The sequence below is a fragment of the Anopheles darlingi genome, chromosome 2 (assembly GCF_943734745.1).
Source record: "Anopheles darlingi chromosome 2, idAnoDarlMG_H_01, whole genome shotgun sequence".
Taxonomy (NCBI): domain Eukaryota; kingdom Metazoa; phylum Arthropoda; class Insecta; order Diptera; family Culicidae; genus Anopheles; species Anopheles darlingi.
This window is the reverse complement of record NC_064874.1, coordinates 80425740-80453556: the sequence shown is the minus strand read 5'-3', so window position 1 is coordinate 80453556 and position 27817 is coordinate 80425740. Positions and strand designations below refer to the sequence as shown.

The following is a 27817-nucleotide window of genomic DNA, read 5'->3' as shown; positions in this document are numbered from 1 at the left end:
TTTTCGTGCCGGAAACCGGCTGGCCAGGATCCGATCGAGCGCGCGAAATGTCAAAACAACAGTTTGCCGGTAAAGTTTGGTCAATCGATTACCGCGCAGAATAACTCGCTGTTAACTTCGGTTTGTTCGATGGTTACTACGTAAGCGACGAGATTAGTACAAAAGAAATCAAGATAAACCATTCAGCTAGCTTAAGCGTGTTGGTCAAAGATCTCCTGCTCTCGTCTGTGAGTCGTCGAATTAATTCCTGCCGGTGGACACGGGCCCAGGATTTGCGTGTTTGCGAGTGCAGCGCTGTGATAAAATCAACTAAATCCTTATCAGTGAATACTCGTCAAACGATACCAGCGATCAGGGATTCGATGTGATTTCGTCCTTGTCCGGAGCAGAAAAGGACACTAATCCGATGGGCACGCGGTTGCGAGTATGAATCGGCTGAGTATGGACTCGTTTTTTGGCTTCCCGACAAACGGCGAAGATGGAGGAAGACATGAATTTGGCCTACACAGCAAGTCTGGAAGAAATGGCGGAACGCCAATCCGCTTGCGCTACTTCGATGATGAGGAAGAGTCCGACGAGACGAACGACGAAAAGTATGATGCTCTGAACGATGAAACATTCGGTGCGGCTGCTAAAGGTGACTGGGAATGCTTGCACGAGCAACTGGTCCGTCTCGAGCTTGATGGCAAGAAGAGAAAAAGCCCCGCCAGCGCTACCGATGTGGATGGGAAAAGCAAAAGCAGTGACACGGATACGTTGTTCGATGAATACGATCTGGATCTGGAGCTGCGAAGCTTCGATTGCTACGAAACGAACGATGAGGCAAGCAGTCGCAGCAGTCCTGGTGTTGCCAGCATTGGCGATGAGTTCGCAAGCAAGCTACGGTTGGATCCAAAAATTTGGGACGGTACCATCAAACGGACCGACCCAACACCATCGAGCGAGCTCTCCACGTTTCAGCCAAGTGGCCCAACCTCGAGTCCGATCTTCTCCCAAGCCCATCAATTGTGCCCTCCGCAAGCCATCTCATCTCCACCGGTGACCATGCTCTCCGTTCAGGATATCGAGAGGAGCGTCATCCAACAACAGCAGCAACAGAAGCAGTTGGTACAGCAGCAGCACCTGCTAGTGCAACAGCAGAAGGTTATAGCACAGCAACAGCAGCAGCTTCTACACCAAAGACATCTGCAAGCCACATCGCCACTGTTCTTGAAACCGAATGCATTTCCGACGGGTGGGGCGATGCCACAGCAGCAATATACAGCGAATCAGCCCCAACTTGGCATTCCAATGATGATGCCGTCTATGTATACACAGAGAATGAGGACGGCATTAGCATCGCCACAGCTTCAGGCGACAAGCCCACATCCATTCTACCGTGGCTGTGCACCCGGTCCTAGTTTGTTGCTACCACGTGCTCCGCAGATGCCTGTTGGATACATGCCATATAACGGTTTAGCTACACCCTACACAACACCGATGAGCAGTTTAACGATGCATCCAGCCTTCAGCCATCCATATGCATACTCATCGGTCGGCGGCCCGTACAGGCCACAACTCCCAGTAGTGCAGATTCAGCACGCGGCTTCTCCGTTCCTTTGGTCCCCAAACACCTACAACGCCAATGTCCAGACACTGGCTGTTAGCAGTGCGCTGCGAAATAATCAACACAGTCAGCGTCTCATGCAGGAGATTCAACAGAACCAACTGTTTGCATTTAACCGACAGGCGTCTGTTGCTAGTCAAAATCAGTCATTGCAGCAGATCCAGCTTTTAAATGCATATCGTAGCAAGCAGCAAGCAATGTTGCTACAACAACAGCAGGTGCTGCAACAACAGCAGCAAAGGCAAAGCCTCAGTAGCGACCGATTGCAAACGGTGGATCATGACGAATACGCTAACATGATGAGCAGCAGTGAGAAGCTCTGGCTGGTCGGTTTGCAATGGGCTCAACTGAACCTAGAAATACCGTACTACAACGATTACTACTTTACCATGCACAGACAACGATTGGCGACATTGAAAAGCAGTTCGATTCCGCAGTTTACCACATACACGTTATCGAAAGCGTTTTTGGCGAAGAGTTTAGGCCCTATGGATATTGCTCTGACTGCATCCGGTATCGTGGGCGTTAATCATAACGGTCGCAATGGTTTGGAGGGAAAAGATATGGAATGGCTTGAAAATTCGCTTGGCAAGGTACACTCCGGTAGTTTCACGACGCCCCGGAAGCTCATCGAGCTGAGTTCGAGTGGTGAAAACGGTCAATCGACTGGAGTCTATACAACAGCCGCAACTGTTGAATCTTCATTGACACAGCGCAAGGTCCGCAACGTACTTTTGCTGATCGAAAGCCTCTACACACTGGTACTAAAGATGGAAGATTTAGGCAATCCTCTTGCCATCGAAGCAGCGCGATTATTGCATGAGAAAAGGGTACGCGGTGAGGAGCTTGCCGCAGCAATGTCGGTCGATGTTGACGAACACGCATTCAGCGGGCTAGCGACCACACTAGTGTCCAGTGTTTCACAGGATACAATAACCGCAGTATTGGGAGTACGGAAAGGAAAAATCTTGCTACGACGTATGCTTACCCTGCTTCGGAATCATTCCTTCCGGTGGACAATGTGGACGATGATCTTCAAGGCTGTACCACACCTTCGACGAAGTGATCGTATTGATGTGGGCGGTTTCTTCGTTGGACTGTTTGATGAATTTGAGTGTCAGCTTCAAGACAGCAAGATGCTCAATCTGCTTCGCATATCGGAATCCATCGACAATGAATACGTGCTTCGATCGGTTCGCGACTGCTATTTCGTTATGTCGTCCATCGTCTGTATCATCTTTCAGGTGGAATTGATCTACGGTCGCAATCCGCACAAGATCCAATTTAGTGACCAGGAGCAATGGGTCATGTTTCTAGAGCATGTACTGAAGGCCATTACCGATGCTGTGCCGCTGGAGTGCAGCATAAGGGTACGACCGGATAGCAATATCGTGCATACACTACGCGTGCACTTCGAACGATTTGGGTCTCGTATCGATGGATCCGATCTATTGGATTTTATTAGCGCCAATACAAATGAGTATGGTGGAAGCGCTATTGGCCGAAATTAGTAGCTGTAATGGAGAATGGATAACCAACACTAGAAGGAAAGCCAGCGTAAATGGCTACCTTGCAAGCATGAAACTTGGAATAATTTATTTGGCTTTCAACACATGAAAAGAGTAACATTTACATTTCGCATTAAATTAAAAATAATATGAACTTGCATGACAGAACTCTGTGCCTTGGCTTTAGAAGTAAATGATCTGTTTTTCGCTATCAATTCCTATATTCTCGTATTATTTTAGTAATTTATGATCGATCAATGAATAATAGGTGCAGGAATCTCTATATTGGCGGTCAGGAGAATGTTATCAGCGGATGGAATATCTAGTCGAATCTCTACCGAATTAGCTTTCAAGAAAGTTAAATTGGAAAAAGGAACAATACCACCTGATAAACCAAAAGTGTTGTAATGTTAATTAGCTATTTGCGATCGTTCGCAGATGTGATAGGATTTGATATATGATGTGATGATGTGGTATATTTAAAGACTAAGTACTATAATGCAAACGATAGATCAATAAGCAACCGGAATGTGATGAATTTAACTGAACGGAAAGTAATATTACGTTCAAGGCAATAATATCAATTACAAGATGTCCCTTGCGTTGGTTGGCAGTGAAGAACATACCTTCTAGGACTGAATTTAAGTAGGGGTCGATAGGAAGACTTACATGAAAAATGGATAAATTGGCGATGTTGCGATGATGTGGCGAATGTTTACAATTAGTAATCAACAAAGATAGTTGTTTTTCTTTTCCAAATTTCGGTTCTGTACACAAAATTGAATATGATCTTGCTGATAAAGTTGACTTTACATTTACATCTTTGGCGATATGGGATTTAAAAGATACTAGATGGTGATAGGAAGTGTTTAGTTTCTTACACGCACTTACAACGCTTGTAGAAAGATGTAAGGAAAAAAATGAATTATTTCATAGAAATAAACAGCAAGTATGAAAAACTAAACTTTGATTGTTGTACTCGCAAATCCTTGTATTGTAGACAGTCGTAGAATCTAGTATTGATTTAATTTTTATCATGAACAATACGTTTTTTGTTGTTGCAGGAGATAGTGTTATCATCACGATGTCTCAGTCGTCTAACAGTTCTTTGGCCGCTCTAGACCGAGAAATTTGTATGCTGCTGGTAGATATACGTTCGGATAAAGTGACCGTTCGCCACAAAGCTGTCGGCAAATTGCTGGTGATAGCGAACCATCGTACCGAAGATTTCTCATCCTACATCGACTCAGAGCGATTTGAAACCGGTTGGAATGATGTATTCGATGCTACCTACCACAGCATGTTAAAACATGCCCATTCTACCAGTGCTACAGTGAAGGGCAAAAACGACGATTATACCATGCTCATGCGCAAAATAGCCGAATGTGCCATGCAAAGAGATGCGCCTCGTCTTAGCTATCAACAGTTGATCGATTACGCACTTCAAGGGCTTGAGGATGAAGCCATCAGGACGTGCCTTGGGTTTTGTCTCGTAGAGCTAATTCAAAAGCACGTGTTGGGAGTGAAATGGGATCTTACAACCATTTCCTACGAGCTTTGGCGAGGTATGTGGCCTTCATTATGTTCTTCATGGCATCTAGATTTATCAGAGGTTTATTTTTCTGTATTTCAGCTCTCATTGATAAGTGCTTTATGCTGTTGGATGACGTTCAGCTGGGAAAACAAGTACTACCATGTCTTTCTCTGGCTATTCGCAAATTCCTCGAGAACTGCTCAAAGACAACGTTCCTGGCAGATTATTTTCCCCGGTTGATGGAACAAATTCGCCAGACTGAGAAGAACAAATGTATGAATGAACTTATTGTAATCGCACTACATGCAGTACAGGGCGTAAGTTCAAGCAATTTCCAATGTTTCAAACATTGCTGATTCATTCGATTTTATTAATCATTGCTTCAGGTTGCTGTAGATGCCAGGGTGAAAGTACAGGCGTTCTTAAACTCCTTAACACCATACATTCTAAAGGCATATGAACCTAAAATGGCGGATGAACAGAAGATTGTTCTGTTTCGCTTGATGCACCTTTGTTTGGTGATGGATAGCCCTGGAGGTAAGCTTCAGTCAGGTCAGGATGATCGATTGACGGACGAACTGCCTGCTCCCACTATCGTTCCGCAAGAGCGAAACAAACAGTTGGACCAATTATTCTGTATTGTTTCGGCGGAATTGAAGGAACAACTGTCGAGGAACTACATTCCAAAATATGCAACTTTGGAACGGGAAATAAAATTTGTTGATGGATTCCTTGATTTCGCTGCCAGGCTGTGCTATACGGTAATTAGTTGTGCTTACAGATCGATTCATCAATTTTCACATCTTTTTTAAATTACCGCATACTATTGATTTATTAAGATTAATTGGGATGAAACTGGTTGTACGGTGCGCGAAGAGAAATGTGAAGAATCTTCGTCAAAAAAGGTAAAAAAGGCTAGGAAGTTACAAAAACTGATGGATTTTGCCTGCTCTACTTCCAATCAGAACAATATGTGCTGGTGAGTTTCAATGCTATTTATCATCTGTGACCGCGTATCTCACATTTTGTTTTTCTGTCTTTGAAGGTTAATAATTATTTCATTTGTTCTGGAGCGACACTGTGCGGCACTACTATTGCAAGACTATCAACCGCTGTTGCAGCAGCTGAGCGAACTGCAACCTGCAGTACAATCTGTGGAGCAGCATCGAGCATTCTACCGTTGCTGTGAGGTATTGTTACAGTATGAAGATACACAGATGTTCCGTTCGTCTATTGCATCAATGATCGATGCACAGTTTTGCGGGGATTTGTGGACCAAGATTCTCAATGCCGCCTGTCGGTCTAGTTCTAGTACGATACGGTCCATTGCAGCGGATAGCTGCAGACTGATGCAGCTTCTAATTCGGTATCGGAAATATTCAAGCATTGATTTCCTGAATGGTACAATACTTGAGGCGATTTACTCGAATGCCATCAAGAAGACCGATGCCAGTGCTGCCTGTCTGGAATCCATCCTAGAAACGTTGTCAAGTATCGACTGCTTATCGGGTGGTAAGGAGGATGTGTTAAAAAAGATGTTCGATTATCTGTACATTGGCCCTGGAGTCCAACGGACAATTATTCATGGAAAGATAAGGTTAAGCACGAAGCTGCTCGCAAATATCTCCGTTCTAGCTGTGGTAACCAAACATGTTGGTAGTGAACCACAAAACGGCGATTCAATGCTCGGTCTGCTGACGGAAGTGTACGTCGAAAAAGATCGCTGCTTACGGCAGCTCGAACGTAGGCTTTTGCTTCAAAATGTGGATGAGCTGATCATGTCGGAAGAGACTGAGTCGAGAATGGATGAAACGGAAGCAGGACAACTGATTACCTACAATGTAAACGAAGTATTATTCGATCGTCTGTGTGTCTATCTCAATTTCGATAAAAATGTACTGCCAGAAGAAGGCAGGATGCTCAATTTATCGATTTTGGAAGAGATATGCTACGAATTGGAACTCTATTTGCATATCCTCAACATCCTGATGAACCATCAAGCCCACACGATTGTCCAACTAGAACGATGCGTGCTGACTAAGAAGGTGATGTTTAAATTACAGCTGCTCAACATGGGTTGTCAACGGTTACTGGAGTGTAATTCCTCGTTTAGTACTAACGAAGTTGCTAGTATTGGTGAACGGTTGCTATCCATCTTCCAAGGTCCCTACCATCCTGCGGTCGCGAAAGTATTGCAAGAAGCTGATGTATCATCCGTCCTAAAGTGGTGTAAGAATCATATAGACCAAACACAGCACGATGATTCAGAACATGTGGAGCGCATCACACTGGATCAATTACCGTCCGGGCAACATACTCATCGATGCTACTTGCACACCATGGTACACTATCTGCAGTATGAAGGGGCTGTGCATGTCGCGGTTGTGCATGACATGCTCGAACATCTTGAACTAAACATTTACAGTAGCTTGGACGTGTTTTATATTTTCGATCTATGTCGCATCTTGCTTCGTCATCCATCGAGCGAGATTGTAGCCGATTGGGTACTGAAACATGTGATAAGCGTGTGCAAGGCACATCATACGAATGTGGGTATAACGGAGGAAATCATACACTTGTATGCCGGTAAGCGTGTGATCCGTTTTTGCAATGTAGCATACATTATATGATATTAAATAACAAATCTTGTCCTTGCAGACCTCGTCAAGTTTGTAAGCCCATATGAATCCATGACGAAAAATGTGACCATCGTGCTCAATTCCTTCGTAAAGAAATGCAAACTGCATACCTATTCTACCGAGCTGCAAGGCAAAATCATCGCTCAGATCAAGCATTTACTAAGAGCTTTTCCAGAAGACTTTGAACAACCGCTGCACACGCAGCTATATACTGGGCTAGTACCACTTCTAAGCAGCTCCAGCTACAGCATCAAGATAGAGGTGGTGCGAAACTTTCTACATATTTTCCATTCCGCTTGGGTGTACGGTAAAGATGCCCAAGTATCGCGCGTCTACTATGACTTTCAGACCATGTTGTACGACATGGTGGACTTCGAAGTGGTTAGCAGCATTAATGATTTAGACGAAAGGACGAATACAGTGAGCGGTTTACTACAGTTGCTGCTGGGAACATTTCGCGTTTGCTTTGAACTCAGGAGACGTTCCCTACAAGACTTCATTCTGTTGCTTTCGCATGGGAAATTGAGAGATGGTATGTGTAGAAATATGGCTAATGAATATTTTTTTATCTAAATGATACTCTTTTTTGCTCAACAGCCAAAGTAGCGACTCTAATACGTCTTGTGAGTGTAGTGAGTGGTATTGAGATCGTCAAAGTTGCCCAGACAAACATAGATGGTCTGTTGGATGTTTGGTTTGCGAAGGACTATAGCTTGGAAAACTTCCCCTGTCGTCTAACTGGCGCTTCTGGATCCATCGAAAATTTTGTGCAAATGCACCGCAAAGGAATAGCGTTTGGAATGCTCTGCATGCATCCTGATCGTTTCCAACCATTCTGCCAGTCAGTCGGTATAGAGCACGAAGCAATGACAAAGGTAAGTAATAGGAAAAGTTGACTTTGGATGGCTGCGCGAATAACTTCTCATGATCTATGTTTTTTCTTAAGCTAATCTTACCACGCTGTGTAGCCTTTCTACTACCGTGGTTTGCTAAGTGCGACGGCTTGACATCGAAATACACGGCTATAGCAACGCAGGTACAGAAGGCTCTGACACCATTCCTGCGTAGGATGGACCTAAAATCGCAGATTTTTGACGTTCTCAAGCATCTCACATATCGGATGAAGGATGTGAATGAACTGGAAAAGCTACTCGAGCATGACATCGCTCGGTGCAAAGATGATTATCTGTCCGTTACCCACAGTAATTTCTCAAAATCAATGGATTACCTACGGCAACATATTTTAAAAGCTCACGGAACAACGGCAACGGTTCCGCTGCTTAGTTACCTCTGCCAGGAGAATAGGCAATCATTGGTCGAAAAACTGCTAACCGATGTTAAGCGTTGGCTTTGGGGAAGCGAAGAGAAGCAGCAAAAGGTGGTTCATTTATTTCAGTACGTTGCCGTGGTCGAACAGCTCCGAGAGTACATTGATGAACATTGCAACGGATCGTTTGCCAAATATCTCGTCCGAGAAGTGATTTACTTCCTCGGCAACCTCATGAGCACCGTACCAAAGCTCCGCTTAGCCATAGTGAATTGTTTAGAGCGTATGCTGAAGCTGTTCTCTTTAAAGGCATATGCTATTCTCTCCAAACATCTAAATTTCATTGCATCGTCCCTGTTGGAGGTAGAGGTATTGGACTGTGCTTCAAAACTTTCCGGAAAATGTCTTGCACTGCTCCGCTTTCTCATCGTTGACCAACCCGAATTATATCCGGAAGCAATAGCCAAGCTCAATTATTTCCCCGCCGATGATCGTTTCGCTGAACTGCGTGCCGTTATTGAGGACCACAAGACACGAGGCTACGGTAGTGCGGTTTGGTCCTTGAGGGATGAAATTCATGGGTTGCTGGCACTGCCTTATCTTCGTTATGAAGACATTGCTGCGCTGAGACTTGTGGTAAGCTTTGGTATTTGAATACTGATAGACGTACACCTGCTAATGGTTCGCTTGTATCGTAGATCACCAATAAACGCAACGAGTTGAATGTTCTCTGCAAGGAGATCGGATTAGTGGGCGATGAGAGTATTCTGCATCTGCTCGTTTTTACGCTTCTGGACGTCGTTCGCAGCTCTTCTTTTGATAAGGTAAAATACATCCTGTGAAAAGGTAACATGTAGCTCTCTAGTAATTCGTTATTATCACATTCACAGAAATCAGTTGAAGCCATGAGGTGCCTAGGAGAACTGGGACCTCTCGACCTGAGATCCATGCGGCTAAATTCGGATGTTGAAATGATTGCTTACGAAACGGTTGGTAGAGCGCGTATAATAGAAGGCGACATTTAATTGTCATTTTTACAATCTGAACAGATCGACTCATTTGAGAACGCTGTGAGTAGGTGTGCCGAAATCATATTAACTGAGCTTGATGTTATGCTTACGAGTAAGAATGTTACCGTCGGTCGTAGTGCTTCGCTCGCTGCCTATGCACTGCTTCACGGAAGAACGTTTCATTCGGCTGTTGGTAAGACGATGAAGTGTATTTCTCGATAACGATACTGGTGATAATGCTGGGCTTCGTATTGCGTTATTTTATGGCAGCTAAGCTTCCCACCATGAGCCTATTTCTCGGGCAATCAACAACCGAAGTGACCTTGTTTAGCTTTAGCGAAGGCAGCGTCCCAAATTTGGTTGCCGCGCTTGGCCAAGAATGTAACAATTATCGATCCTTCGTGTTGCAAGTGTGCACCATTCTGTTGAAATTCCTAAGGAATAGAGTGCTTCAAGAATTGGTCACGCTCGATCAAGCGTTTGCCGAAAAACTCGTTCCGTTGCTTATTCAAGCTGCGCTGAAACTGCTTCAGGTTCCGGTAAACACTGATATTGGTCTTTTCGTGAGTACATTTGTTGATCATTTGCAATGAGTTGTTCAATTGATTTATACATGCTTTTGATTGTTTTAGATAAATAACTTTTTTGCCTTGTTCACTGACAACGGTGAAGACGGTTACACGCTATTTAACGATTCCAAAGCGATACAGCTAATGCTAACCGTAGTTGAATGTGTTCGAATCAACAATGAAATGTGAGTAGCGATTCTTTCACCACACTATTCAATTGACAGATTGTATTAATTGGAACCCTTTTTACTTTCCAAATGGACAGTTTTCCGCAGTTTAATATTGAACTGGACTATCTGAAAATAGCCAAAGCCGCTCGCTACTGTCAGGCTCATTTTAAAGCTATCATTTATTGCGAGCTATGGTATTACGATCAGCTAGAACGAGGCCAAAAAGGAGCTAAGAACGATCGCCATCTAATGGAGATCATGCGATCTTCTCATATAGCCATCGGTGTAAACGATGCCGTAAAAGAGTTTCTAAACCCACGCTCTGAGCGTGCAGAGTATTATCAGTTGGAGCAAAAGTATAACCGTGCTCTCGTCTTTCGGGATGCTAGCCGAAGTTTGAACAGTCCAGGTGACATCGGCGTAGATTGCGCAGACCGAGCTATCACTTTGCAGCTGCTGAAGGACTCCAGTCTGTATGGTTTAGCACGGTATTTTAACCAAAATGAGAAGGAAATTGATTACGAGTGTGCCTGGCGGCTTGCCGATTGGTCCGTAGCTATTGATATTAGCGACAACGCTGGTTCTTCGATCGGCCAATATGGCCCAACAGTGTCGGCAAAGCTGTTTGAATGTTTGCATTATAAAGCGTTGAAAAGCCTAACGCTCAAAGATGAACTTGCTGTCGATAGTGCAGTTTCGGAGGCGCGACGAGCTATTGCTGATCTGTTGAAACACACGAGCACCGAATCGACGAAACACATCTATCAAACGCTGTGTCGCCTGAGGCAACTGGAACAGATTGAAGATTTTGGTGAAATTCTGTTTCAAAAGCAAATCGATTGTGAACAGGATCTGCTAGACAAGTGGAACCAACAGGACGCTCTGCCGTATAGTGAGTTTGAGCTGCAGGAGAAAATATTGTCTCAGCGATGGTCGATACTTCAGACAAATGCCGGTCGAATTAAACAAAATTGGGTTCCCGGTGTCATGTATAACTCGCTGTTGCTACTGATTCACGAGTCCCGCTCGCGTGGGCTGCATGACTGTGCCTTGCGCAATCTAGCTCTCATCGAGACGATCGAACTTCCTGCCAATGCTCAGGCGATTGTACTACTGGAGGATGCGCAGCTCAACTGGGGCATGGGAAATCATAAGCTGGCTTGTGAACGTGCCATGGACGTGCTGGAGAATAAGCAGTACAGTGATATGATGGTGAATGCCGTAGCCCTGCGCCTATATGGTCAGTTCCAGGCGGAAAGTGATTCGAAGGAACTGGTAACGCTGCACAGAGACTTTTTCGACAAATCGCTACGTTTCGTTCGACAACTTGAATCACAAGATAACTGGCCTGCGCAAATGGTTGCCCAAAGCATGGTTGCTTATAGTCATCGGTGCTTCGAGAGCGACCGCAATTTTACAGTCGTACATACGGTGGCCAAATACGCTGATCGTGAGTTTGTTCGAGTAAGTACACGTGCAAGCCAGTTTCTTACTTTTGTTATTTTTTGTATAAAAATTCAAGCGTTTACATACCTTATCCTTTCAGCTAAGCAAGTACTGTCAGTCACAAGAATGGAGAATGCGTTGTGATAATATAAGTAAAATGGAGAGAGAACTAGAACAACTGAAAACGGAAGCGGCCAAAGCGTCGGACACACGACAACGGGATATGAGAAGGCTTGCTGCCTTGATGCAAAAGAATATGCAGCGTGATAAAAAGGAAGTAGAAAGGGTAGAACAAGATCGTCGAAACTATCTGGTGATGGCCTTGCAATACTACATCGATTATAGCAGGCAGAGCACGGTCGAGAGTGATTTGGTGATCTTTCGCATTATTGCCCTTTGGCTAAACAATCTGCAGGAGACCAGTGTACAGCAGTTGATGAAAGATAGAATACAAGACATTCCATCGTATAAGTTCGTTCCCGTTCTACCACAGCTGGCTCCAAGATTAAGCGCAAAATCCCCAGTAGGTGCCCTAGTGCATCGTACGTTGTTACGGTGTACCCTCGCTCATCCGCATCATACACTACCATACGTGTTCGCACAGCTGCACGCATTCAAGGACCAAATTGGCATTGAGTAAGTATGGGTGCCACATCAACGATGGTTATCAACGCTGATTAACGAAATCATCTCCTTCCATTTTAGTGTATCACATGACGATCGTCTTATGGGAGCACAAAAGCTGCACGGTGACCTCTTGAAGTTAACGGAAGTGAGCAAAATTATCGACCAGATGGATAGTATGAATCAGGCGCTCATTGAGCTGGCGAACAAAAATGTTTCTGGAAACCCGAGCTTTCTGCAGTACAAGATGACGAGTCACGACAAGCTACGTTCGCTAAGGGATTTAGAAAGCATTCACTGTCCCACCATTGGGCTTCGTGTGGTCGAATCGGGCGACTATAAAAATGCGATTATAGGCATTGTTAAATGGGAACCTACTATCACCGGTGTCGGTGGGATTAATGCTCCGAAAAAGCTCGAGTGTCGCTGCACAGATGGGAAGTTGCGCACGCAGCTGTTGAAGGGGAAAGACGATATGCGCCAGGATGCGGTAATGCAGCAAGTGTTTGGTATTATAAACATTTTACTGCGCCACGATAAGGAAACGGCACGGCGGCAGCTTTCGATACGGACGTACAAGGTTGTTCCACTGTCCCGCCAGAGCGGCATACTGGAGTGGTGCGAAAATACGATGCCGATAGGTGTATGGATGATGAAGGGTCACACAAGGCATCGTCCGAATGATTATGATCCATCGCGGGCACGTAAACTCTTCCAAGAGGTAAGTCCAGATAGAGGAGAGGAATGTGTGATCATTAACCAATGCCAACATTCCCTGCTTGCTCCGCTAGAATGCACAACCGGGCAAGACATTTGACGATAAGCTGGAAAACTATCGCCGCATCTGTCGTCGATTGCAGCCCGTCTTTCGGTACTACTTCCTCGAGCACTATCCCAAGCCGGGCGACTGGTTCGCGAAGCGCCAGAAATACGTGAAGAGTGTCGCCACTAGCTCGATGATTGGATACATCCTCGGAATCGGTGATCGGCATGTGCAGAACATCCTGATCGACCAACGGACGGCTGAGGTGATCCACATCGATTTCGGTATTGCGTTCGAGTTGGGCAAAAATTTGCCAACACCTGAAACTATTCCGTTTCGTTTGACTCGCGATCTCGTCGACGGTATGGGGATAACCGGGGTCGAGGGTGTCTTCAGAAAGTAAGTCAACGAAAGTGTTAAACTGATCTCACGGGTATTAATTTGTCGATAACATTGCTAGGTCTTGCGAGAAAACGATGGAAGTGCTCAGAAACAACCAAGCACCGATCATTACCATACTGGAGGTGTTGTTGCACGATCCGCTCTACTCCTGGAATGTGCTATCGAACAAAAAGGCAAACCAACTGCAGTTGCAGGACTCGCAGCAGGACACAACCGATTGCAACGAAATGCGTTACGTTCAGCATACGCCGGATGTCAACGTTACGGCGGAACGTGCCCTGATGTTGGTGACGAAGAAGTTGGAGGGCATGGAAGATGATAAGTATATCTCGATCGAGGGACAGGTCCAGAAGCTGATATTTGCGGCCACCAACGAGCGGAACCTGTGTCAACTGTTTCATGGTTTCCAACCTTATCTGTGAAACTATGTCGCTTTGCGCTGTAACAATAGAAGAATTCCTTTATTTTCCCTTTCGCTGTGCAGAAAGGCAAAACAATTGAAGTAAAATTACTTATAAATCGATTTGAGGTAGCACGGTTCAGAACGATAACGAAGGTGGTGAGGGGATTGACCTGTACATCCGAATAGGGTAAGACGACGCCGTCTGCCTGTTACGTTAACCACCGGTCACTTCAATAGATGTAGCATTAACGTAGCTGCTTTTATCCGATGCGAGGAAAGCGGCTACTTCCGCGATTTCTGAAAGAAAATCACAAAATCAAAGAGTCCACTATTATCTGACTGCTTCCAGGTTGTAACTGAACCGCTACCCTGCTCACCTTCCGGTTGACCGAAGCGACGCAACGCGCACTGCATTATCATTATGTCTTTTACCTTCTGTGGAACGGTTTTCGTCATCGGCGTTTGGATGAAACCGGGTACAACCGCATTCACCCGGATGTTGTACCTGCCGAATTCGCGTGCCACAACCTTGGTCATGGCTTCAACACCCGCCTTGCTCGGTGAATAGTTCGATTGTCCGATGTTACCGGTACGTGCGACGATCGAGGAAACGTTCACCATCGATCCGGGCAACCCGTGATCGATCATGGCACGTCCGAAGCGCTGCAGCATCAACCAGGTACCTTTCAGATTCACATCGATGACGGCTTCAAAATCCGCCTCTGGCATTTTCAGCAGAAAGTTATCCCTAGTTATGCCGGCCGCATTAACGACCACCGTCGGGGGTCGCTTGTACCGTTCCAGCACACTCCCTAGCACAGCATCAATACTGTCGCCGGAGCTTACGTCCATCTCGAAGGCAGCATGATCCACACCAGGTGCCGCCAGATTCGCAATCGTTTCCTGTGCTGCCGGCCCATTACGATCAACGGCAATGACAATCGCACCGTCCCGTGATAAGAGTCGACTCGTCGCACGTCCGATTCCAGAGCCCGCTCCTAGGGTGAGGAGTTAAGGGTTTTACATAATCACACCCGGAGAAATCATATAGAATGCACTGAAGTTCCTGCTGATCCTGATGCTTTATCCTTCCTCGACACTTACCGGTAACAAGTGCAAGTTTGCCGGCGAGAGGTGAAGCCATCGTTGAGTATAAGAGATTACAGCAAACTACGACAGAAAACTAAACAAACAAACCGCGGCGGTCACGTTGAGAACACAAATAAAACTGTGCACGATGGGCCGCGCGACGCGACAGATAAAGGCGCCAGCCGCGGATCGAGTCGCGTCTGCGTTCGTGCGCTGGCTGCGTTGTCGCAAGCACCTGTAGCATCACGATATGAACGGCCGCGTGCGCAGACAGGAACGATTAATCCATAAATTATAGATTCTAGCTAGCATCAGGATCGAACCTTGCATGATGGTGAATGATAAGGAAATAATGGAATTTTGAACTTCGTTCCCGCAAGGCCAGAGAATTAATATTTATTGAATTGCTATCCGGTAACGTTGCAGATCAGCCCAGCAGATTGGGAGCCACCACTTCCAGGTCTATCTTGAAACAGCTATCGCCCTGTAAGGATTTAACTACGAATGTTTTATATGCAACTCTCAGCTTCGGCCACTCGTTACCTTATCGTGTTTAATCAACACATCGATGATGGATCGCCCCTGTGCGACGAGCAGATGTTGCTTGTACTTCTCCAAGTTGTACGTTTGACTTTCGTCCGTTTTAAGGGTACCTGGCTGGACCGGACAGTGTTCTGGTACACCGAACATCGTAATGATCTCCATCGCTTCCTTGTTGCTGGCCGCATCCTCCAGACTAGCGCACAGATCGACCGTCTCCCTTACCACCGGCAATCCGTTCTTAGTAACCGTCACTTCCATCTAACGCTCAATCGACACAAACAACATAATGTTCTTGCAATTAGTGGTTGTGCTAACGCGAGGGTGAACACTACTGCACTTACGTTTGCCTGCTTGAAACCGGTTGTCGTGACGGTGGACTTGGACTTGACCGAGCAGTTTTCCATCAGCGTGACGGTGGATTTCGGATCAATCGTTATAACCTGCCCCTTCCCAGCACAGTTGTCGATACTATGGATGATCAAATTGTGCCCACCGTTCTATGAATAGAAAGCGAAGATCAGTTAACGTGTTATCCATGGTGGACAAACGTCGTGTTTGTTGGCCGCTGCTTACACAAGCCGAGATGTGTCGGGTTTGCGACAACGACAGGACACAGAGCAGTGCGATTGCACTCACGGATGGCGACATCGTTGTTTCAAGCTTTCTGCGGTTCTATAGGGAAAGCGCAGCCCAGTCACCCTTATTTATACGAATAGATTCATTTCCGTATCCGCACCGCTTTCCATAATGGATTATTGTTTTTCTAGCGTGATTAGCAGCAACACTAATCAGATTACGCCTAATGAATGCGATCCATGCGCGTTACTGTTTCGACAAATGAAAACGGAAAAGTTGCATTTCTAGCGACAATGTTGGTGATCCGAGTGATTGGTATCGTAAGCGTAATCAAAGGATCTGGGGAATACTGATAAATAAAGTGGAAGATCAATCGGATGCTCCTGCAGGTTGGGAAAATTTGCTACATTGTGTTTAAAAAGAAATGGCTACGCTTAGGTTGCATTCAATTGATGGCTTTATTTGCATAATATCCTTTAGCGCATCCTGTTACCAGAATATACAAATCCTTCTCCATTCCTTATTCTTTTCAATAGAAGTTCGACCGTCGACCAAGTCTTGAAATCGCAGTTACTTTGTGATGTCGAAACGAATTTTAAAACAACTTTTACCCTGGAAATGCAAAGTGAAATTAGTATCGATGTCAAACCGGCTTGCAACCGAGAGAGAATACCGAATCATGCTGCACCGCAATATCAACGCTGATGGATCCACGAGCAAGCGAAAGGTACTGCTGGAAGCGCTGAATGTTCACCGCTTGGCTGGGTTCAATACAGATTTGTCCCTGTGCCGAGTGAAAAAGACAAAATTACATTGCGGCAACGTTGCGAACGAACCAAGCAACCGTTGGTGGCTTACCGCTTCGACGGGACACTTTTCCGGTACACCAAGGGTGCGAAGCAGCGCGGCTATGTTCTCGGTGCGCCGTGGCCGTGACGCCTGATTGCAAAGATCCATCGAACCCTGCATCACCTGCACGCCATCCTTGCTGATGGTGTACTTGGCGTTGGCCGTTTTGAAATCCTTAAATCGCACACAACCCCGTGCCTTGACGTCACAGTCCTTCGTGAGGACGACGGTGAAGTTGTTATCCGCCGTAATGACCGCATCCGGACCGGCACAGTTTTCAATCTGCTTTACCTTTAACTTGTATCCACCATTCTGCGTTGCAGGAGTGTGAACGTAGGAGGAAAATGGGCAGGTATGTCATTTGCAGGAACAACATTTACATTACCATTGCCATTTCGGATACCTACACAGGCTAATGACACCCCAACCAAGCCAACGACAATTAGTAACACGGGTAACCGCAACCCAGCGAAGGTTGCGGAAGTGCTTGCACTACAGGCGGCCATGATGTACACACTAGAGATTCCAGCAAAAAGGGCTTCTAATAATCGCGACCACTAGCAACTGATTATCACGATTGACACGCAAAATTGGGAACCTAGCCGTGCGTGACACCTCGAGTACACACGAGTATCGATCCCAGTTGCTGAGTTGCGGCGCGAGTAACCGTTAACCGTTGTGGAGGTAGCGTTGATCAGTAGCGTGCGCGAGTAGTGAACAGAATCTCGCGCCCCATCGGCCAGGTTTCGCTTATTTATGTGCAAAGCTCGGACAACACTGGACAACCAATTTGCAGTTCTACTACGGACGTCATGTCCAGAGGATCGTGCACACTACTATCCCGGACTGCGGGATTAGTACGAATTGTAGTTCGATCTCGCTGGATCTACTAACACACCGCGCGACGGTGGCAGTGTGTGTTGCTGACAGTTGTCCGGTTCTAGCCACGATCCGACATCGTCCCATCGTCTGCCACCGTTTCAGTAGGCTGTGGAAAGGCTGTGGGAACACGGGGAAGACCAATTGGCTAATGTGCTATCGTGAACGCCTCATCGTGGTGGCTGAGCGACGCATCAAAATGGTACCGAATGATCAATTAAAATTGAATTATTCACCATCCCGGTTGACGCGCGGTTGGCGTCTAATGCGGTTGGTGTCTCTCCCTCTACGGGGAGAGGTTCACCTTGTGCCAAGGTTGCCGTTATATCGGGCGGGGGTTCCCATGTTCACAGGATGATCCCAACTAACCTTTCTCATCCTGGAGTGTAACGCCAAGAAACGCTTTTATTTTCTACGAATATTATAAAGTCCCTGCTATCGGTGACTTTGCTATTCTCGGAAGCTTGAAAGAGGAATTATTTGCAGTTTATCTGGATTCTCTGGGAGAGGTAGCGGTGGTCATTTATAATCGATTCCATCATCCTGCCAGTGCGGTTCTGGAAGCGCAAATTGACCACCTGCTAGAAGCGATCGTCCCGAGAGTAAACATTCCGTTCATTTTAATAATTCTCTCCCTCTGCTTATCGCGTTCTCCGCGCGGACGTTACTACTAATGGCACCGGTTCGCTATCGATCTATCGAACGTTTCCGCTCTGCGCTGTCGCTGGTGGAGGTGCGGCAACACGTGCAATTGCTGTGAGCGTGGCGTTGTTAGTGGTCATGGAGGAAAGGTCATGGCAGAAGCGCCTCCAGTTGCACAGCTAGATGATTCATCGTGATGCACGTCTCTCTAGATCACTGGAACTGGTCATACCGGATTAGTCGCATGGAGCGGAGGATGGAGGTGTTGATCCAGTGCAAAGCGCATCACAATGAATCGGAAAATCGGTACTTCCCCCACTCGAGTTGGAGCGTAGCAAAGTATGACTTCAATAGGTAAATCCGAATTGTGCGTGGAAACACGTTACCGGTGAAAACGTTGGGAAATGATTTTCCCGGCATGGTGAAACAGTTAGCGCGGGACTCGTCATGCGGTTGGTGGGGTTTTGTGTGGTGGTTTAGTCTGAAAAGTTCAATCTAGTAGGTAAACTCGAGTTACTGAGGTATTCAATTAGGTTTGAACAAATGATGGTAGGTTATTGGATACGTTAGTTAGTTTGAACGGTTGTGTAGGTTTCGAAATGTGTAATTGTCTGATGATTTCAAGTGAGAAAGGATAGAGAATCGTCAGAATGGGCCAGATAAATCATAAGAAGAAAACTAGGAGCTAGGAGCGGAGGCAAAGCAACTTAACTCTTCTTAAGCAATCGCTAGTAACACTAGTAGTAGTTTCTAGGGTTCTGGGTGTGTGAAAACCCCATTAATAAATCTCTCACTAGTCTCACGAAATGATTAGTCGAGTTTAGTAATCTTAATATGGATTTGTATTGAATTAAAACCTTATCTTAGCTTAATTTAGTGTTCCAAATAGCATAAAGATTAAAGCATTTCCGTCCGATTCGTTCTGTAACGGTTTTGGAAAATGAGCAAATTTGAAAAAAAATCGCCCGAAACGGCGAAAACGATAAAAACGAAATCCACCACGCGGTGAAAACGAAATCTACCACGGGGCGAAAAGCTCAGTTTGAGCAAAGGTCGCGCGACGAGTAGCTCAGTTTAAGCAAAGGTCGCGCGACGAGTAGCTCAGTTTAAGCAGAAATCGCTCGCCGCGATTTTTGAATTGAACCTCGTGGTCTGGCGGTGTGCTCGCTCGCTGCGGATCGTGATTCGTCGATCGTCGTCTTCGGAAGCGTGGTGTGTGTTGTGCGATCGCGATCGTCGTGTTTCGGAATAGGAAGGAAGTGTCCACTACTCTTTTACTGCACGGGCACGGGATGCGGCACGGGTGCGCGGTGTCTGCGACTGGAGCTTAAAATAGCAAATCTGCGGCGTCCCCTACACCACGTTGTACTCGCGAATATTCGCGGGCGCGCCGTGTGGTTGATCGTGATCGCGACGCCGGCAAACGCCGCCGTGCGTACGCCGTGGTTTACGCGTACTTTGACCTACCTTTGAGGTGGCGGTTGCTGGGGCGGCGGCGTGGTACCGAAGCGCCATCCTCCGCAGAACGTTCCTTGGGAAAGTGCAACGTGCATTTGCACCGGTAGTGTCGGTGGTAATTGTTGTGCCCGGCGTGTGTTTCCGTTTGTTTTTGCTCCGCTTTGCTCCTTGGTGTGGATCGTGAGCGCGTGAGATCAATGAAGAGCGAGTGCGCGCCGCTTGAGTGTAATTTTAAAATGTGTTCCTGATCGGTGATATCGGTGATCGTGGTTGTTAAAATTAGGATATGCTAACAGCGGTAAGGAGCAGTGGGGGAGCTTGCTGCGGCCCTGCGGTACCGCCGACCAAAGTGCATAAAAAGTGTCGGCGAACGCGGCGCAGGAAGTAATTATAGACGCATCTCTCTTATCAGTGCGCCCTCGGTGATGCCATTTTTCATTGCGCGGCGCGCCGTCGTGTGCTGGATAGGTGCCCGGTCGCCGTTTTATGCTCCTTTTTGGGTACGATGATGTGACCGGTGGAGAAGGATTGCTGTCGTGTCGTGTTTCTGCTGTGGTGCTGCGCTGCGCCGCTGTTCGTCGACGATCGTGCAGTGAAGATGGTAAGATGGGGGGGTGTTTGGGTGGCGTGGAACGCTCATAATCGACATGCCATTATGCTTTCACACATTCTTTTCCGCGCCATGCTTTGGATCCTTCGTTGTTCGGTTCGTTGTTCCAACGGTCCCTCGCGGACGCGTTCTTCGGACATTCCGGCGTTAGTTGTTTTGGACGAAGACACGAAACGAAGCGAACAGAAGGATGTGCTTGCCAATCTGCTGCTGCTACCCGCTGCGTCGTCGTCAGCTGGGAACTTCACGCGGTAGGCTCACCTCACCGTGTGTGCATATCATCACGGATTACAAAGCGTAACCCTCAAGGGTGTGTGTGTCTGACTGTGACCTTAACTTTACGACATGGACCATAAAAACCCGGCCAGATGTTGGGTGTTGGTCGAGGTCGTATAGTAGCGCGCGTACCTTATATACCGTTGCCTTTGCTCTTTTGATTTTAAGCATAAATAATGTATGTTTTGTAGCATACATTGAAACATTGAAACAGCTAGCTGGCCGATGCTGGCCGGTTCTTTTTTGGTGGATCTAAACCTGAACCTCCCCTGAACCAGTTCCACCATTCAGAGGCAGTCCATTAGCGGCTTGACAGCAGCCCGTTGTGATGCCTCTGAACGCCAATACCATATCCCACGAGCCACTTTACTGCGAGATCGCGGGCAGCCGATCGCGAGGCGTCGTTGCCATTCTGAAATCCAGTCAGGAATATCATCCCGCCATTTGGTCTAGGCTTCGTGCTGATGGAATAATCATTCCGTCTATTCCAGCGGAATGTTTAGCATAAATTGGGGCTTGAGGGCCACAAACACATACACACACACACACGTTCAGCGCGGAGTAGGAATCCCGCATGTGCTCCACGCGATAGCGATAAGGAGCTGACCGATCGGCAGAGAACCGGTTTAGGAATTCTCCTCCGGTGCCTGCTGGTGCCTTTTCACCTCGTGCGACTCCCATCGCTGATCGCTGATGATGATGATGGTGATGATGATGGTTGGCAGCTGATCGTTGTCGGGCTAAATGGCTGGATTCGCTCCGAAAAACCGACCAATCCATTTGGATCGTGATGCGCCCAGAAGGTGTTGATCGATTCCAGAGGCATCATCATCGCGTGAGGCTCCGGTTCGGTCGTAAACTCCGTCGCAAACCGGTAGCCCATGGGCGCCGGTGCCGGGGAAACGGCTTGAATAAACAATTTGTAGGCGATAAAGTTGTAATTTTTCGCTTATTAGAGCATGCCGTACGGTTAGGGACTTTTACCTCACTGGGAACAGGTCATTAATCTCTCTCTCTCTCTTTCTGTCTTTCTCTCTGTGTGGTCCTATCTTTGCAGACATTTGTCAACGAACGTCACAATCAGCTCTCGGGAACGTAGGAACGCCCGCAACCAGACGGCGGTCTGATAGTTAGAATGTTAGTTGCGTCTACTGCTACTGCTGCTGATAAGAGGCAAGCTGGCAAGTGAATAAGAAGCAATCTCGTAGTGGAGGCAAAGTGTGTGTGTGTGTGCGACGCGCAGAATTATGAGCCATCAGCGCGACGGAGTCAGTAGTGCAGCGGAAGTGCGAAACCAACAAGTGATAACGGGTGCGAAAATGGCGTACCGATGGCATCGACCGCCAGTGATCAGGTGGTGGTGGCGGCGGCCACCGAGTAGCTTGATGGCGATGCTGTTGATCAGCTGCTGTGTGCTCTCGATCGTGGTTAGTGCTAGCAGTGAATCGAGTTGGGAGCGATCCGAGAGTGGTGCTGGTACGACCGGCTCCGATCAACAGCTGATGAGTGAGTGGAATCTACCGGATTCTGGCCGATCGTCCGGTGAAGCTGAACCCACGTACATGCTTCCGGTACGGATCCGAAATGGACGGATACGGCCAGCGCAGTTGGTTCGCCGAGGACCACATCGTCAACGGCACTCCGGCAAGCAAGGTAAGGTCAGCAGCCGCACCCTCTTCTGGCTATGCTAATCGATCGACGATCAACGGAATGGTTGATCTGGTGTGAACGTGATGCTTTAATTTGTGACCGCTAATTATAGGACGCGCCGCATGTGTTAATGAATCCCGATCCAGAGCGGTTGGGGAGTTATGAAAGAGATCCATTTTGGGGGATGTTTTTTGGACGTTTCCTTGGTCGTACCTTCGAGAAGATCGTTCTATTAGAACACTTTTCAAAATCTTCTTCCTATCAAAAACCTTTTGCTTTGTGGGAACTGATCTTGGAATCTCGTGTTACAAAGTCTATACCTTGGGCCTTAGATGTTGAATTGTGTGCCATTCGAGGATCCTGGAGCAATTGCTGCATCGACGATTTAATGGATTTAAAAGACTCGACCCAGGAACATACCACGCTTATCGCTTACGCGTGGTACAATCGTGCACTCAACAGATGCACTCGTCGTGTCTCACCCCATGCCGGGGTTCTCTTCACATTTCCTCTTCGCCTCGGTGGCCTCCTGGTATTCTCAGGGTTCCTCTTGAGGAACGAACTCCTCAAAACAATCCAGTGATCGCGTTTAATTGCTTACATTCCGACGACGACGACGACGACGCATTGTTGTCCGCCGTGTGCCGTGTTGCCGCACTTGTGGGCCGTGGGTTTCGGGGTTTTTGGGTTTTTCTCATCCGGACACAAACCTTCTCACCTGGGAGGTGAGGGGAGACCCGGTACGGCGGCACTCGTCTGGTAGCCTACTAGGGATAGGTAGCTTCGAGGACACGAGGAGAAGGTGTGATAAGGAGGGCTCATAAATCTACGCCCGGCCTGCCACCACCCGCATCCCGTAAGGAGTCGTAAAGAAGCGTGATTTCGAGGCTCTTCGCTTCCGTGCAGCTGAGATGGTATTGTGTTGTGGTAGGATGCTTTTGTTTGGGGGTTTGCGTTTGTTTAAGGAACATCCCGAAGGAGATGGTGGCGGCAGGAACGCTTTTTGAGAAATGATGCGTACGGACAGCTTCATACTCGTTTCGAGTGCGAAAGGGATTTTCGCAAAACAATCTTTGCATTGCGCATCCCTTCCCTCACTTTTCTCTTTCGTTTGAAAGTCCTTATCGGAGGTGGAAGGATCCTTCAACAAAAAGGGACCGCTTGCATGACTCTTATGCTGCTGCTGCTGCTGCTTTGGTCGCTAAGTAGCCGGCATCCCGTGCCGTGATCAGGTAAGAGTGTCCCTTTTCGTCTATTAGCCCGCACACACCTTGGCGTTGACCTGAAGGCCAAACCTTTTTCCTGGTCTGTGGCCTGGCCTGCCCGAAAGCCAAACCGACACGCATTACACGCACGATGACGATAAGATGGTCATCATCATGATGATGATGAAAGCTGTTGGTTAGCCTTTCCCTTGAAGCGATGAGGCATGTTGCGTCCTGGGCAATCGTTGGCACCGATCCCAGGAGGCGACGACGACGACAATGCAATGGCGGCTACTTCATTCGTGAGCTGCCTTGTTTTGATAGGCCAGGCGCTTCCCGAAAAAACACGAAAAAGACCCAATGGACAGGAGAGACCCTTGCCTTGGCCATTATCCTCCACGCGGTGAGCTCGTGCTGCTCTGGGCCGGGTGTCCATCGAGAATCGGGCCCGGGAACGAAAAGAACGCCTTTTCCCTGACGCAAATAGCTGGTTCTCGACCGCGGGCGGTCAAGAATCTGTGACTCGTTCGTGTCCGTGCCCTTCGACCACCTTCTGTGTGGCGTGAAGGCTCGAGGCAGACAGGCCGATGGGTTTGATATAATAGGTTCCCGTCGATTGCGTTCCCTTTTGCGACCGGCCTGTGAAACCCTTCCGACCTGCTGATGCTGCTGCTGCTGCTGCTGCTGCTGTTGCTGCTAATGTGTGCGCCGGTTTCGGTAACAAATATCCAATAATTACAAGGTTTTTGGAGGGGATGATGTGTTATTTTTAATGAAAAATTGATCACTAATTGATATTTGATCGCGAACCACTTCTGGTTATTGGTGCTTGGTTTCGTGTTAGCCGGGGTGAAGAGGATCGCATCGTTTACACCACATCTACCTGTCATGTTTTTATGTGCTGATGATGATCGGTTTTGTGGTGCGATCGCTTGAGGCACCTCGCAAACCACGATGGACGTTTTTGAATTTTTTTCCAAATATTTCAAAGAGTAGAAAATATTTCTTCTACTGTACATAAGAAATTCTCACTTTAAAGTCCCTGTTCTCCACAGAAAGCAATACTTTTCCACGCACTTTCCATTCCGCTCGGCAAGATGGATGAACCCTGGCGTACTCGCTCCAATCGCTCGCCTTTATACGCAATAACTCATCCAAACAAATCTTGCGAGGACCCTCTTCCCTTGCTCTATAATTAAAGATCAACAATGAATGAGTTATGGCCGCCATTCTGGCCGCTTCCTTCCAGTCCACGCCAGTGGCTAATTGATTATTAGCTGCACTGTGTGTGTGTGTGCGCGCGCGCGCTAAGTTGCTGCAAATTTGCTCCCAACTTGTTACGCTCCCGTGACCGCGCAGTTCAAATGATGCTCCACGCACTTCAAACCGTGACGTTGAATGGGCGTGACAGTTCTTGCCGTGTCCTGTGCTGCAGGATGCGTCGTCCTGCCAGCCTGATGTTGGTTTAATTAATTTTGTCCCATCCTTTCCGGCAAAGGTATGCGATGACGATCACCTGCTGCTGCACCTGCAGTTAGAGGAGGCGGTGCAGAGGTGCTGGACGCCAGAATCACGCAGCAGGTTGAGGGGAATGAGAATTTTGTTAAAATTCAATCACCACGTTTCTGACTGGGTGGTCCGTCGCTGAAATTGGGCAACGGCTTCAGGGCTTCATGAATTCATTACCAGCGCTGTTGCTGCTGCTGCTTCTGCTGCTGCTGCTACCGCGCATATTTGCATAACGCTTGCAGGCCAAAAAGGTACTCGCTGGCCCATGGAAATGGGACAATCAGTCGCCCCACTTATGCTTATGGTTATCGGCCTCAGTGTCTAATCCCATTTCCCGTGGCACTTCACGTTTACCCAAAGCCGACGAGAGATCACTTCTGGAGTTGGCCGCACGCGGAGCAAAGTAAATGCTCGTCGGATCGCTGGATCGCTCGCTCTCGAAAGGGCGATGGTGATGGCGGCGATGGAAGCGATGAATCCGATTAAGATAACTAATGGGAAAGGGCCGTGGGATTACAATAAAATCGTCATTATTTCCCCATTTCCACAGAGACAGCACGGTACAAGCCGGTTCCCTTTTGGGGAAGGTCGCCTCTTTAAGCGACGGATAAAGCACCAACCGACCGACAGCGACCTGCCTCGAGCATCGAGTTTATCGCGCCCGGAACGACAGGAACAAGGGACGGATAGTTTTCGGGGGTCGGGGTGCATTTCGTCGATACCGTTGCGGTGCCGATCGTCCAAATGACACCTCATCCCTCGATCATCATCATCATGATCGTCGTTGCGGTCGTCGTTGATCTTGGCGGCTTTGACGTACCAACGCTTTTCGGGGCTTTTCCGACGTGTTTAGCGTCCGATTTAATCGGCGTAATGGAGCGAAGAATGGAGCAGTTTATGGGTCGGCGCGGTGTATTCGAATTTCTCTCAAGTCTCAGTTGGCGCTGGCTGTGCTTATGAAATCGAAGAAGGCCACGTCCTGTGGGCTGCCAAAAAAAGGTTGATCGACGTGCTGCGAGCGGCTGCTTGCATTTGCACGACGCCAAACTCTAATTGCCTTCCGTTTCGCTTTTCCAGGATTCGCCAGCGAACAATGCCGGCGTGTCTGTTGACCTGTTTGAGATGAATGTATGCTGCCACCAAACCCGTCTGCGGTGTTGGTGGTGTTCTGTCTGCATCGCACATCGCGTTGTGGTTGTGGTTTTTGGGATCGAGAGCACCGCTAATGTAGCGATGCCGTCAGTCGACGCAAAAGGTGGAGCATTATTGTTTTGAGAAGCAGCTCGGATTGCATCTCGAGCGGGGCCCGATGCCAAACCCCTTGCTTTGTGATCCATAAATTCTCGATCGAGACAGTAACGATCGCTGTTCGATGTTTACGGTGTTCCCCTCTTTTTGGGGTTTATAGTAGAGGTGCAGGATCAGATTGTTTGGAGAGGCGAAAGCGATCGTTTGTTTTGGCCACAAGACTTGTACGATCACCGTACACGCACCGCGCAGAAGACGAACCTACGAGCCGGACGATCCACTGATGCGATCGCGTCTGTGTCTAATCAGTGATCGCTTCCTTCGCTTTTCTGCCAATATTATCGTAATGCGCACCGTCGTGTCCAGAGTGTGGCCATCGTCGGTAGCCAATTGCATGTAGTTGGTGCAATTTGTACGCCTCAAACCGGTGAGCATAATTTTTTATGTTGAGCTCACTGACGCTAGCACTAACCAGCAGTGCTGCTATCGCGCAATATCCATCGATCGATCGATCGATCGAACGAACGATTGATCGAACAGCTGGTAGTATCCACCTTTTGCATAAGGTGCAAATCATGGACGACCGAAGACGACGGGCTCTAGGTAATCATACCTTTCAGCAGCGAAGATCGCTCGGATCTTCGAATCACGGCGCGCGTCGTCGAGTGGCACTGCTGATGATGCATCATCGTGCCATCGTGCCTCCTGTCCGCGGCTTCACAGTGGCGCCACTTGGTTAATGCCATTTTAAGTGAGTGCTGCTGGCCGCAGCTTGTTGCAGCATCCTCGATATGGCGTGCGCGAGCGCCACCGACTTGTGCCGTCCACTGCGGTTGGGATGCATAATTCATGGACTTCTCCTTCTTCCTTCCTTCTCGACGCACGCCACCTTCGGATCATCCAAATGATGAGCATCCTCTTGTCTTCACCGCTGCTTTCCCTCCCCCCTTTTCGGCTCTTCGCTTATTACGGCACGAGAGAGAGAGAGAGAGAGAGAGGCGGCAAGATGTACAAGAGGCGTGAAGAATTCGCTTCACGGCGGCAGAACAACTCCCTCGGCCAGCAGCTTGCTTGTGCCGGCCGATACAACCTTCCGAGAACTACGCTCTGGTACGAGGCTCTGGTACGGCCACCACCGATTTGATGCGGCTCTTTAAACGATCACCAACGTCGCCATCGATGCCGTCCGGACCGGAGGTTGATTATGCAGCCAGCCAGCCAGCCAGCCAGTCCAGTCATCGGGGGAGGGGATGGGGAGGCCCGGTTGAAGAAGCGAAGGGATGCAGAACGATTTGGGGTGCGCTGCATCGTCACCACTTTGTACCAGGAACGGGGGGAATAG

The 27817-nt window shown here is 47.8% G+C and overlaps 6 protein-coding genes across 6 annotated transcripts in view; 3 read left to right on the top strand and 3 right to left on the bottom strand.

Moving 5' to 3' along the window:
- The window catches only part of LOC125959558 (uncharacterized), a 3214-nt gene extending 97 nt beyond the window's left edge, over positions 1-3117 (top strand). The window contains exon 1 of the mRNA XM_049692383.1: positions 1-3117. This exon is cut by the window's left edge and continues 97 nt beyond it. Coding sequence (XP_049548340.1) covers positions 427-3117 — 2691 coding nt within the window. The 5' untranslated portion in view covers positions 1-426.
- The window catches only part of LOC125952172 (serine-protein kinase ATM), a 14180-nt gene extending 156 nt beyond the window's left edge, over positions 1-14024 (top strand). Inside the window, exons 2-19 of the mRNA XM_049681485.1 lie at positions 4179-4679; positions 4748-4965; positions 5035-5409; positions 5488-5627; positions 5694-7234; positions 7307-7819; positions 7885-8162; positions 8234-9190; positions 9253-9378; positions 9445-9543; positions 9604-9757; positions 9835-10127; positions 10197-10318; positions 10399-11767; positions 11850-12385; positions 12455-13094; positions 13165-13535; positions 13597-14024. Of these exons, the coding sequence (XP_049537442.1) occupies positions 4199-4679; positions 4748-4965; positions 5035-5409; positions 5488-5627; positions 5694-7234; positions 7307-7819; positions 7885-8162; positions 8234-9190; positions 9253-9378; positions 9445-9543; positions 9604-9757; positions 9835-10127; positions 10197-10318; positions 10399-11767; positions 11850-12385; positions 12455-13094; positions 13165-13535; positions 13597-13960 (8577 nt within the window). The 5' untranslated portion in view covers positions 4179-4198 and the 3' untranslated portion in view covers positions 13961-14024. The remainder of the gene's footprint in view (positions 1-4178; positions 4680-4747; positions 4966-5034; positions 5410-5487; positions 5628-5693; positions 7235-7306; positions 7820-7884; positions 8163-8233; positions 9191-9252; positions 9379-9444; positions 9544-9603; positions 9758-9834; positions 10128-10196; positions 10319-10398; positions 11768-11849; positions 12386-12454; positions 13095-13164; positions 13536-13596) is intronic.
- Positions 13943-15204, bottom strand: LOC125952171 ((3R)-3-hydroxyacyl-CoA dehydrogenase). Its single transcript, XM_049681484.1, has 3 exons — positions 15046-15204; positions 14319-14939; positions 13943-14238 (listed from the first exon to the last, which is right to left on the bottom strand). Exons 1-3 carry the CDS (start codon positions 15083-15085, stop codon positions 14156-14158), a joined length of 744 nt encoding a protein of 247 aa, XP_049537441.1. The 5' UTR covers positions 15086-15204; the 3' UTR covers positions 13943-14155.
- Positions 15205-15391: 187 nt separating this feature from the next.
- On the bottom strand, positions 15392-16235 carry LOC125952174 (uncharacterized). Its single transcript, XM_049681488.1, has 4 exons — positions 16147-16235; positions 15915-16070; positions 15574-15831; positions 15392-15514 (listed from the first exon to the last, which is right to left on the bottom strand). Exons 1-4 carry the CDS (start codon positions 16219-16221, stop codon positions 15458-15460), a joined length of 546 nt encoding a protein of 181 aa, XP_049537445.1. The 5' UTR covers positions 16222-16235; the 3' UTR covers positions 15392-15457.
- Positions 16236-16588: 353 nt separating this feature from the next.
- LOC125951595 (uncharacterized) lies at positions 16589-17838 on the bottom strand. Its single transcript, XM_049680537.1, has 4 exons — positions 17406-17838; positions 17008-17310; positions 16823-16933; positions 16589-16761 (listed from the first exon to the last, which is right to left on the bottom strand). The coding sequence occupies exons 1-4, from the start codon at positions 17502-17504 to the stop codon at positions 16720-16722; spliced, it is 555 nt and encodes a 184-aa protein (XP_049536494.1). The 5' UTR covers positions 17505-17838; the 3' UTR covers positions 16589-16719.
- A 2345-nt stretch (positions 17839-20183) lies between these two features.
- The window catches only part of LOC125948357 (laminin subunit alpha-1), an 81790-nt gene continuing 74156 nt past the window's right edge, over positions 20184-27817 (top strand). Inside the window, exons 1-2 of the mRNA XM_049674323.1 lie at positions 20184-20578; positions 21921-22516. Of these exons, the coding sequence (XP_049530280.1) occupies positions 22111-22516 (406 nt within the window). The 5' untranslated portion in view covers positions 20184-20578; positions 21921-22110. The remainder of the gene's footprint in view (positions 20579-21920; positions 22517-27817) is intronic.

Excerpts from the sequence above, each read along its gene's own strand:
- LOC125952171 (XM_049681484.1), bottom strand. The coding sequence starts at position 15,085 with ATGGCTTCACCTCTCGCCGGCAAACTTGCACTTGTTACCG. Across the intron at positions 14,940-15,045 it reads CAAACTTGCACTTGTTACCG|GAGCGGGCTCTGGAATCGGA; the intron begins GTAAGTGTCGAG and ends TCCTCACCCTAG. Across the intron at positions 14,239-14,318 it reads TCGCTTCGGTCAACCGGAAG|AAATCGCGGAAGTAGCCGCT; the intron begins GTGAGCAGGGTA and ends ATTTTCTTTCAG.
- LOC125951595 (XM_049680537.1), bottom strand. The coding sequence starts at position 17,504 with ATGGCCGCCTGTAGTGCAAGCACTTCCGCAACCTTCGCTGGGTTGCGG. Across the intron at positions 17,311-17,405 it reads TTGGGGTGTCATTAGCCTGT|AATGGTGGATACAAGTTAAA; the intron begins GTAGGTATCCGA and ends CCTGCAACGCAG. Across the intron at positions 16,934-17,007 it reads AAAAGTGTCCCGTCGAAGCG|GGACAAATCTGTATTGAACC; the intron begins GTAAGCCACCAA and ends CACTCGGCACAG.
- LOC125952174 (XM_049681488.1), bottom strand. The coding sequence starts at position 16,221 with ATGTCGCCATCCGTGAGTGCAATCGCACTGCTCTGTGTCCTGTCGTTG. Across the intron at positions 16,071-16,146 it reads CCCGACACATCTCGGCTTGT|AACGGTGGGCACAATTTGAT; the intron begins GTAAGCAGCGGC and ends TTCTATTCATAG. Across the intron at positions 15,515-15,573 it reads TGTTGATTAAACACGATAAG|GGCGATAGCTGTTTCAAGAT; the intron begins GTAACGAGTGGC and ends AAATCCTTACAG.